General features: G+C 37.3%; 1 protein-coding gene across 3 annotated transcripts in view; it reads right to left on the bottom strand.

Moving 5' to 3' along the window:
* MAP3K7CL (MAP3K7 C-terminal like) overlaps positions 1-12,134 on the bottom strand; it is a 31,015-nt gene that overhangs the window by 4,486 nt on the left and 14,395 nt on the right. For all 3 annotated transcript variants that reach the window (XM_065848286.2, XM_071810281.1, XM_065848295.2), the window contains one exon: positions 4,851-4,966. In XM_065848286.2, the coding sequence (XP_065704358.1) occupies positions 4,851-4,966 (116 nt within the window). The remainder of the gene's footprint in view (positions 1-4,850; positions 4,967-12,134) is intronic.

Below are 12,134 nucleotides of genomic sequence, written 5' to 3'. Positions count from 1 at the left end.
TAAGTGTTCTTTCTCAGGGAGAGGTTTGGGTGGGAAGGGCAGATGAGTGTGATTTGCGTTATCACAAACCAGTAAACCACGAGCCATACCACTGCAGGAGAGAAACTCAGTGTGGTCTTAAGAAAATTATTCCTTTTGCCCTGGCCTTAATGACTGACCATGCAGAAAACAGAGTGCCTTTACAGTAATAGTCACAATGAATAAATACCAAGAAAAGTGACAGACAAAGCAGATAAATCTATCTGGAGAGAAGTGTATTTGGAGATGGGCTAGACTCAAGGAAAAGAGCTTCCACAGTGCAAAGAAGCAGACTTGTCTTTCTCTCATTGTGAACAATGTGTTCAGGATCATGCATCTGTGGTACTACACATTTCTTGCCAGCTAACAGTGTCTGTGTCTTCTGGTGGCCATAAGGTCATTTACTCTTCTCATATCTGACATAGCTTTCATGTTCCCACAAAATTAAGCAGACACCTCCATGGCACATCTACTGTAATATGTGTAAAAGAAGGAAAATAAATCATATCCATGGCAAAGCAAAGGAGTGATCCTAAACCAGGTGGTGATCAAATGATATTTTCTGGAGAGTTATAGTAGAATTGCCTGGGGGAGGAAAAAGAGAAAACCAGACAGTGCTAAGAATATAAGATATAGGTAGCAGCCATGGCAACTCTAATATTTAACTACAAAATCCAAGGTCATTATCTAGTAATAGCAAAATAACAAGTGCTCAAAATAACCAGCCATCCCATCCCTTTCACCCAAACTTAGATACCCAAAACCATCTGTTATGGAAATACATGTGTGTTTCTGGAACATAAATTAAATTACATTCTGTGACCTAAATGTGGTGTGTTCTCACTTCCACACCCTTTTCTTTCTTTTCGATCGTGTCTCCCATTCCAGAGTGATTTTGTCCCTTGTACTACATATTGCTGGCATAAATGGGAAGAATTTAAGTGAAGACAGCAAACAAAGCTATGATTGTTTATTTTAGAAAAAAAATCTGCCTAATGTTCTTTTGAATTATTTCAGTTTCTTGCTTTCATTTGTCTTTTTCCTGATTAACTTCCTTTTCCCTTCTCATTTCCTTTGTCCTTTGATTTTCCTTTTTTTGAACCTGCAATCTCCCTTTCTCACATTTCCCATTTTCCTGTGAAACAGTTCTTGTCTTCTCTCCCACTTCCTTTCTCTTGCCTCTACATTATGTACAAGAGAAAGGGGTAAATAAGCTCTGATCTTCCCTTGATGAAAAGCAACCCTTGTCATTGCACACCACTGCCTTTCTATGCTTCAGCCATACTTGATCTTCACGCTACAGTGAGAGATAAGCTAATCAGCACTAAAAGGCTTTGAAAAATTGCAGCAGAGCAAATATTTTTTACTGTTTTAAAACAACATTATTCAACTTTCTATTTCTTAAAAAAGCTTATTTTAGAAATACACCCACATGTATTGTTACATGTATAAAAGGTTACACTGAACTTTGGAGGTTGGAACAAAAATTGTTTAAAGTAGAATGAATACTATTCCAGTTTTTGTTTTACGAAAAAGCTCCAATACTTGTATGAACATTTTTGTCAGATTAACTGAACATTATTTCTTCTTCCTAGCCAAAAAATCAATAATATTTGCTCAATCCATTTTGTGCTCTTTTCTTGACAATAATTTTCTGTAGTATTCTTTGTGAAGAGTGTACTTTCAGTAGGCACCGCAGGTGCAGACACTGCCAGGTGGGACTTGACATTTGAATTCCACAGGTGTGTTGATCTGTGGAAAGGATGACTGGAGCACTGGCAGCAGCACCAGCCAACAGCACTTTGGGTTGCCTTTGATAAAAATGTGTGCTGAAGAACACCGCACAAATCGTTTGTTCCCATTACCAGGGATGAGACTGTCAATTTTATCAAGATAATATTTAAAAGAAATAGACAATAGGTAGCAGGTGAATCAGGCAAATGAACTCTTTAATCTGAAAAGATAAAGACACCTGCAAGAGGAGCAAATCTCAGAAAGCTGCAAACTCAATTTTTTCAATTTGACTTTAACTGCTTTTGAGCCTAAAAGCTATGCATCTCATCAGACTTTTTAGAAAAGTCAAAGCATCCTCCACTTCTGAGAATGGAATATTCAACATGCAGGTCACCCCAGCTATTTTAATCCACTCTTCTCCTTTTCATTCATCATATGCTGCACCATAAGCTTGCTTTAACTTTGAAACTGTAACCATAGAGAATGTTTTTAGATAAAAATCAGTGATCACTAGACCAAAATTCTCTTTTACTTTTTTGTTTACTCCTTCACTTACACACTTATACTCCTTTTCTATCTAGTTTTATATAAAAATCAAGGCTAATGTGTTCAGGTTATATATGCTTACATGTGTGTAAAGGTGTATGTGTCCTAATACCTTTTTAATCCACCTTTCAATTTCAACCGAACTTCATGAAATGAAGAGGCCTCAGTTTCTGGAAGGTTTTATATATACAGGCTGCTACAGAGAGGAAGGACACCTCAAAGGAGAATGGCAGTATCGTGAGACCTCCAAAATACTACAAAATGGAAAATCTACCTGGGGGGAGGAGTCGTAAGTCGTTTCCATGTGTAGAAAAAAACTTAATTTGGAACTTGTAACTTTTTAAACCTCAAAATCAAATAACAACAGTGCACCAACCAGTAGGAAATTAAGCATCTTCAATCCCAGTGCTTGTAGGACCACTTCTACAGATTAAGAGATTTGGAAGTTGGTGAAAGATGCTGCACTGATATTTATCATGCTTAGGCATTTCACAGCTACACAGCATATTAATATCTAGGCCACAAATATGTAATTAGAAGGCACATAAGAATCACAACAATATAATTCTATTTGCTGCCTTATTCAGCCACTCTTGTTTTCACATATGTTTACTGAGGCATTAAATCTTCTAACCACAGAAAGTTTCAGCAAATGTAGCATTGGTGGAAGCTTCCTCACACTGTTCCACTATTGACATGCACTGGTGGAATGAAAGAGAATGCCAGCCTGAAGCTCCTTAATTCATCCAGGATAAATGCTGCTGAGAGGCTGACATCTGAGCTCAGAGGTTGATTAGGATAATTTAGAGCTCAGGTAAACAATTTTGTGCATGTACCTGCTATTCCCAAGGAGTAAGATATTTCTAATTCAGGTAGTACCACAGACTACATAAAACAAAATGCATAAACAAAAATGCATTCAAACAGTATTTTTTTGCATTCTAGTAAATGCAAAAATATATAGGTGTTTTCAAGGTCTCCAGACTTACTTGCTAAATATGCATAACTGATTCAGGGATGTGTCAGCAATAGTAACACATTTATATTAGCAGACCCTAAAAACCAAATGATCTAAGGATAGCTTTTGAGTTTAAATGTCTGAAGTTAAGCACTTCAACAACCATTTAATATTTTATGTTCCCTTTGGGTTTTCAGAAAAGCCAAACACACGTTTTCCTCGGAATTCACTTGGTTGCTAAATACACATGTAAGCAGCTTATATCAGACAATCAACTTTGACAAATCATTGCAAAATTATTTGAATTACTTCTCTATGTCTTTTAAAAATCACCAATTACTTTTGATTGGCCAAGTTTAACTAATGATGAATCAAATGCAAACACTGGAACAACATGGTGTTAATCTCTTCCGGCTAGTTTTTCCTCTTTTTTAACTTCTGTGCCAGTATGTCAGCAACTGAGTGCCATACAGGTCCTGCAGTGGAAGGGGATTTGTAGGGGGAAGGCAACAACTAACTACGTAGTGCCTGTAGCCATCAACTCCAATAAAGACAAGTCTCATTTTTTTACCCAAAATAGTTTGGATTCAAGGAGATCTTTGGTGTCTTACTTATAAGACTACAAGTTTTCACCAGTTTCCCTCCCATCAGCTTGCTTCTGCAGCTGAAGACCACCATGGATGGACATTTGGCTGAACTGCATAGTCAGCTGTTCAAATACTGCTATGAAACAGACACAGTGGTCCACCTTGTACTCAAAGCCCACTCTGCAACAGAGCTCTTTCTGTTCAAGCAACATTTGGAAGAATAATGTTGTGGTCTTCATTTTCACAAGGAGTCTCAGAGATCAACACTGAGGTAACTGTCCCTGAAGAAGGCAACACTGCTTGAAGTCATCTTCAGTGTGAATGTGCAAATAAAAAAGCATTTGAAAGTTCATTTAGCAGTAACTGTTATTCCTTGGGCTTGATTGTCTGTTAAAAGCTTCTACTACTCACATTCTTTCCTCTTCCTGAATTTCTTTTTCAGGTTTCTTGTGGAAAAGGACTAAGAGTCACAGAAGACACTTTGGCATTTAATAGTCATGCAAAGATGACAGAGGTGTGAGTATAGGCCATAGACAAGAAAAATAATCATCTCCAGCTTATGCACTTTGGATATGTACGCCTAAAATGTCAATGTACATACACACAATGGACCTCACAAGAAAATGTTTCCTAATATTGTCGAGTACTCTAAACCTAGCTGAGAATCCATTATGTTCTTCATGAAAGTATGTAAAGTGGAATTGAAAAAAATATCCCTAAAATTAAAAAGGGGACTCACATCAGATGAACTAGAATGTTATGTGAAGTGGAGATTATCAATGAAGGTTTTTAGGGACATCTATATAACTGAGGGCCCAGAACAATGACAACTCCGTGTCCTTAGTGGCCCCAGTTGATCCTATGGACAAATGTCATAAGTGTTGTGCTGTACTGTAAGGGTCAGGCAGAAGTATAACGTGAGAAAATATCATGTGAAACCCTCATGTTTAAAACAGGATTTTACAAAGAGATTATACAACAGTAAATACTTTGGGAAAGTTACTCACTTTCTTTCTTCCAGCAGAGCAATTTCTTTCTTGACCTCATGGTACTCTTCTGCTATTTTGCAGTGCTGTTTGTACACCTGCATAGATTCCTTAGAGTCATGACAAGGAGGCAGTGGCTATAAGAATAGAAGAAGAAGAAAATAAATATATATATACTGCTTTTGAATGAAATATTAGGAAAAAACATATATTTTGAAAGATACAATATTTATCTTAATCCCTGTGAGAATACTTAAAGAATTCCCCCCCACACTGCCCCACCTAACTGCAAGATATGGTCAAATATTCCTAGCGATGGCCTTCCATGGAAAGGAAAAAACCACTTCCTTGCATAGGACTATGCATAAACCTCCAAACCTTGTCAGGATTTTCTGAACTTTCCTTGTCAATTTTGCAAAGTATCCCTGAAGATTGTTCAAAGAAAGATTTTTCCCTTATCACTCTATTTTTCAGCTACAGTAATATACAAATGCTAAAGTTGATGCATTTGTCAGACCCGTAAGCATGTTTTCACTGCAGAAACTGCAGCACTGAGCAGAAGGGTCAATTGAGTGCAGACAAGCTCTTATTCTCTGTTGCCGCAGGAATGGAAAGTCACAGCAAGCTGTTGACTAAACACTTATCTTCATAGATGCAATGCTTATTACAATTTATTACTAAATGGCACAAGACCATGAACCAGGACACTGGGGCTGATTCTGCTGGACTCAACAGGAGTTTTACTGCTGACCCCAGTGCAGCCAAGATTTCGTGATGGGTTCTGTCCCAGCAATGCCTCAAGCTGCAAGTTGTTTGCTGAAGATCATACTCAAGTTTCTCCACATGTCTATTTCTTGTAAAAGAAGGAGCTACATTTAGTTAGCAGAAATGTTATAAATCAGCTATATTTGCAAAGTGTGTGTGAGAGTGACAGCAGAACAATCACAGCAATTAAAAAACAAAAACACAATAAAAAAACCCAAACAGACAAAAAAGACAAGATGAAGACAAAACCACTGTACCTCCTAGCCTAAATACCAACATTATTGCAGTAAGATTTTTTTTTTTTTTAATGCACACTGAAGGCAATAAATATGGCAAATGAAACCATTCTGTCTTGGGATTCCTCATATGAATTTCAATGAAGATATCAAAAATACAATTTGGTTGAATGTCAGTGCTTTTTGTTCCTTAAAAGGAATGTGACTTAATTCAGGCTTCAGGCTTGACTGTCACATTTTGACTATAATACTTTCAGGAAGTGTAGTATTTTTAAGCTATTAGCCATGAATCAATTGACTGTAAATGAACTCCAAATAGCATGCTTGAGCCACCTGTTTGAAGCAAAAGGAAGCACTTAAAATAGTTCCATTACTGTCCAGTTAAAGAACATCCAATTGCCTTTTATAATATAAGTAGATTATTTTTTATTTCTTGTCTTACTTTGACTCTTCTCTGTAGTACACTATTCCTTCAATTCATTTGTTAGGAAAAGGAAAACACAGGTCTTCAGACTTTTCGTATTTATGATCTTGTAAACCTTTGCTTTAGATAAACTGGAAATTTAAATTTTACTAAACATATTCAGAAACAAAGATTAAAAACACTTTTATTCAGGAAGCAGAGTAATCTGGCTTCAGATGTACCCCAATGTAGAGATATAACTACTGTATGGACCCTGAAAGTACTTGTAGATGGTACATGGGTCCTTATTGACACTTCAAAATATACATTTGATTTCCATGTTTTAAAAGTAAAAATGCAGTGGCAGGATTATTTCACAGCACATCGATTTATTCTCGCTGAGCTCAGAGAACCTGGGACCCCAGGGAAAGGGCAGTCCATGACTTGATGAATTTGGTGGCTAGGAAAGGGCTTTTAATTGCATTTCAATGTGGATGAGCAATAGCACCATTCATATAGCCACCCAAATAATAAACATAAATTTAACAAGACAGAATATAGAAGTCTCAGCGCTCTAACCCAAGAATGCAAGGGTGAGCCAAAGTAGCATCTCTGGTATCTATGGGAGATCAGCAAACAACAAATGTGTCACAATAAAACAATTTTGAACAGTACCCAGGAGGAAAGTCCCCAAGCAGTGATACTTCAAAAGAAAAAAAAAGCAAAAGCAAACAAGAAACAACTTGCTTTTGCTTCCAACCTAGTTTCTGCAAATCTAGCTTGTTTAAACCATTTTAAAAATTAAAGCAGCATTCAGTTTCTATATTCCATCTTCCCACTCAAAAGATATATATAGAGAGAGCTAAAAATTATCTAGCCATGCTGAGCGTTAGTATCTAATTCCCACTTAGGACCAGTTGCTGATTTTCAAACCCCTTCCTATCATTGTTTCCTCTTCAGTGCCATTTTTTCTTACATTAATATTTTATCACTCAAACTGACAACAAAAGATAAAATCAGTTTACTAATATTCTGTTCATACAATTCTTTCTAATCTTGTGCTATTAAGCACTATATCAATAACTTTTAAAATTTTTGAGTGTATTTTTACTTTAAAATCGAGATTTGATTATGTTTTTATATGACTAGATGACTGGACAATTTAGTTTGCTCTTTTGTAATTTTGAAATTTCCAAGAAAGGTTTTGGAGATAGTACCCACACTGTCCATGAGTAATTTCTGGCCATTAGGACGTGAAACAGGCTTATGCATTCAGTATTTAACAAACACCTCTACCGCAATCATAAGAAAAAAATTGAGCAATGCAAATCTGGTCAGTTCTTTGCTGCCCATAAGAAAATGCAAGCCAACACAAAAGCACAGAGAAATTGTTTTACCTATGTCTAACAGCCTAACATAAACAAGAGTGCAAAGAATTAATGATATATTTGCTCCCACCAGGAGATGCATTTTTAGGAGATGGCAGGGCAAACTCCTGAAAAACAAACGCAGAAACAGAGGCAAAACTGGAGTGTTCCAGAGGGGTATCTCCAACCATCCAGCAGACTTTTACAGTATTAACATATTTCCACAGAAAAGAGTACCAGAATAGTAACAGTTATCGGACTAGCTCATATTAATCTAAATGGAAATGGGAGGAACCTGCAAAATCAGCAAGTCCAGTCCCCTGTTATCAGAAGCAAATCCTGTGCTTCACAGGCTTGCCCAGTTCTGTCTAAGAAAAACAGAAGTCCTCAGCCTCAGTTGTACGCCTGGCCCAGAGCCTCACCAAGGATTAGAAACAGTTTTGTCATTTCCAGCTTGGTTTTGTTGAAGACAGATTTGTATAGTCTTTTATTGTGCCAGAACTATCACTCATTCAAATGGTGGTTCTTTGTCCTACCGGTTTTATCCGAGATGTACTTAGAGACGGCTCTCATACGCTTCCCAAGACCTATGTCTTGGTAAAGCTGCATTCCTCTAAGCCATCCTGGATTAAATTTCCATTTTCCCTAGTTTATCCAAGCAGTCTTTCTCTGCTCCCCATTCCACCTGGAACGACTTTTGGAGCCCTGTGGCCAGGCCATGGCAAGTGTTGCTGATTCTGCCCTGATGGCATTCATGTGGAAGAGAAAAAAAACTGGAATTCCCAGTAGAAAACACTTTTCATCCATGAAGTCTGTCTACTATTTTTTTGGTAAGAGTTTGGTAGTTTATCCAGGTGACTAATTACAACAGGCCTTAACAGGCCTTTTGTATATATTATTTTCACTCAGAAGCCACCAGCCATACTTTAATTCTCCTTAGGACAGCCTGACCTTGTTACTTCATGAAGTATCTTGCCCATCCATAAATTAATATATATAAAAGCATAGCTGCTACATAAGCAAAAAACACCCCTGCCAAAATAAAGTTATATTTAATGGCAACAGTTGCTACTTTTAATCCTGCTTATTTCAGGCTTCAGTGTCATCCACCCTCACTTTCCTGTGCTGTGAAAATATGCACACAAAGCATCTCTGATTTTGTTCACAAAGCTTGTACAAAAGTCACAGGTTTTAGTCATACTAGCGGTCTGTCCTGCTATGCCTGACAGTTTTCAGTATTTTTTTTACTTTGCTCACATGACTAAGTGTGTTTTCCCTTGTCATGTGAATATCAGTATTCTATATCCACAAAAGCTGTATAGTTGACAGTGTCGCCCAAGCATTCAAAAACTTCAATACAGTTTATTTGTTAATTCACCTTTGTTTGTTTGCATTTACTTTTTGGTTCTACTGTGAAAAAAAAAAATCTCCTGAAAAGGTTGAAGTTTAAAGAAAAAATTGTATCATGCAGTTTTGCCAGCTGAGCATATGGACTTATCTCGAAGGCAGTCTTTGGCACTGATCTAATTAAAGAGAAGTGTCTTGCTTTTCATAAATTTGGTAATTTTCAGCTAAAATTTTCTGAAAAAACAGAAAGTTCAGTGCAAATATTTTGCATATGGCCCATGCTCATTATGCGGCTTTGTGTACTCTTCCATGATGGAAGAAACCACATTATTCCAAGCAGAAGCGATAGTTGCACATTGCAGTTACTTTTTTTTGCAACTGGAAGTCTTCAACCAGTTTCAGATATCTAGTCTAGTTTTATAAAAGTAAGCAGTTATCTTTCGTCCAAACAATTCGTTTCAACTGGATGAGAGCAATTGAGAGTTTTGATCTCCTTTCATAAGAGATTTTCCATTCTTTTCTAACCTTGGCATGATGCTCTGACTTTGTAAACATCCATGTCTTACATAATCTAATATAAGGTCATAGTTATCACGGTATGATTACAGGATACTTATCAGATTCATAGGCAATCAAATCTAATTACAGGGTACCACCGTACTCTAGGAATTCTCTTGGAATTTAATACATATTTTAAAAATACAACATACCCTTTAGAAACACAGTATACTTCTAAATTTTCTAAAATATTTTGTATGTGTCTAAGAAGAGCCTTGGCAGTCAGTAGAAGTGATAGTTCCATTATAAAGTTTCAGAGTAAACAAGGTTTCTGCTAAATACTGGTATGTGGGAAACTACAGTGGGTCTGTAGAATCCTTGACAGAGAGTATGGGAATAGAGATCAACCTTGAAGATATTAAGGTTTACCCTTGAGAAGGACGGGAGTAAAGGAGTATCCGGAGATATTAAGTTGTACCTGTGAGAGAGAAGGGAGTAGAAGAGTAACATGGATGATAGCAAAATTAGCCAATGAGATGTTACTGCTGTAACTTGTAACCAATAGTGAAGAGACACATGAATTGGTAAAATTTATAAAAATGCACTTGTAGCAATAAATGGCATCTACTACTTTCATCCTGGAAGAACGTAGTCCATGTCGTTTGTCCCTCACAACCACAATACTGGTATCACACACAATAAACTGTCCCTTTCATAATACATTAATTGCTTATTTTCTATAGATATTTCCCACTAAAGCATGAAAAACTATTCTTGATTTAACAAAATGATGTTATAAATGGTTGAAGCAATTCTACGGTCATCTAATTCCATTGATCTCAACAGATGCATAATACAAAATATGGCATAAATGCCACTCTCATGCTCATGATTTAATGAGAAGCGATAATGAATAATTACAGAACACCCTGTGCATCCATATGTGCCTTGTGTTCTTCCCTCTTCAGGTTCAAACTCCCAGCTGGAATAAAGACTTTGACAGAGAAGAAGGAGATGAACTGAGCAAGTCACAGGAAATGCTGAAACAGGACAGACGGCACATGGAGCATAGTAATGCGGGTACTTAACACTGGATACCTTCCTCTGTATTCAGTGACCTAAACAACAAGGCCTTAGATGCTGATGTCGTGTCTAAATATAGCAGATAACCCGTAGTAGAGTGTCTGTCAGGGGCGCCGCCACCCACTACGCAGCTAATCAAGGAAATCCAAGGCCCAGTGCAACTTTTACAGGAGGCAAAGGTTAATGTTTCCCAATAACAAACTGACCCACGCAGCAAACCAAGCTACCCACCGCGTTGCTTACAAAAGGGCAGGGGGAAATGACACTGAAGCTCAAATAAGCAAGTGCTTTAGCCTTGTTCAAAATGATGCTCATCAGTGGGAAGAGAATAATTTCCAATACGGCAGACAAAAGTAATTGAAAAGCAAGAAGTTTATTAATATGAAATTTGTTTCGCTGGTAGCATATCAGGAATTTCTTCATAGTTTTTTAATGATAAAGTTGCAAAAGAGGCCAGGCTTTTCCTGTATATAGCTTAAACTGCTCTGTTCTCATATGTTGATCATACATAATTTTTTTAAGGAAAAAACCAAAACCAGACCAAACCAAAAAAACACAACCAACAAAGCAAACAAAAAGGGCAAAACTTTTGAGTTAGAGAATAGACATTATTTTCTTACTAGTTGCTTCTTGGAATTTCTTCCTCTCAGAGTAGTAGAAAAATGTAACATTCAACAAGATAATTGGAAAAGAAAACATTTTTAGTCTGAACCTACCTAGTAGATAATTTTTATTCTTCAGAAAGAAGCCGTAACTTTCAACTAGGATTGTCTTCTAGTAAGAGTCCTTATAGAGAATTAGCTATTTGGAGTTAGTCTCCTAGAAATACCTTTTCTCCAGCCAATCCTACCTCTACCTCTGTAAAGCTGGCACCAGTGCTTGGACAGGAGGGTTTATTACCCTGTCGGGGGAGGCTGCCCTGAACTTTGCCCTGCCATCGGACACCGATGCCCAGGGAGCAGGTATGGCAGGATTGTGGTAGGAAAAGCGGGAACACTAGGTAATTCTGCTCAAACAGCCAAGTTGTCTGCCAGGGCCTAACATAGAACTACAAGGGCTTGAAGCCTAAAACAGAGGTGCAAATTGCTTGGTACTCAGGCTGTGGTCTGCTGCCTGCATGCATAAAATTCTAAGGCTCTGAATTTCCAAGTCACTCCATGAACTTACATAGCTTTCAAGCTGCTTTCAGAATCCAGCATGAAGATCAGCTAATCTGGCCTTTTTTGTTTGTTTTTTAAACAGCATTCAAAAGTTTCCTTTGGATGTTTGAAACCTGGAAAGTTGCCTTTTTTTTTTTTTAAGCACCTATTATTATATAGCCACCTACTCTGCATTTATAGTTTGTTTCTTTAAATAAAATACAAACGCTTTTGACTGTATTTATGGCATGACGATGAAAATCCTGTGGCTCTGGATGTGATATTTTTATTATTAAGATATGTACCAGCATTCTTACAAATTCAAGCATTTCAGGGTGCTATGCCACAGTTGATTAAAGGGTTCGATAACATGAGACTTAATGTGTGCTGCTTTATCCTAACTAACTTTGGGATAGTGAAAAGCACGGATGGAATGACAAGTACTTCTGCAGGTCCTGGTGAAGCCC

This window comes from Patagioenas fasciata, chromosome 1, assembly GCF_037038585.1.
Source record: "Patagioenas fasciata isolate bPatFas1 chromosome 1, bPatFas1.hap1, whole genome shotgun sequence".
NCBI classification, from domain to species: Eukaryota; Metazoa; Chordata; class Aves; order Columbiformes; family Columbidae; genus Patagioenas; species Patagioenas fasciata.
This window is presented reverse-complemented; position numbering and strand designations above follow the sequence as displayed.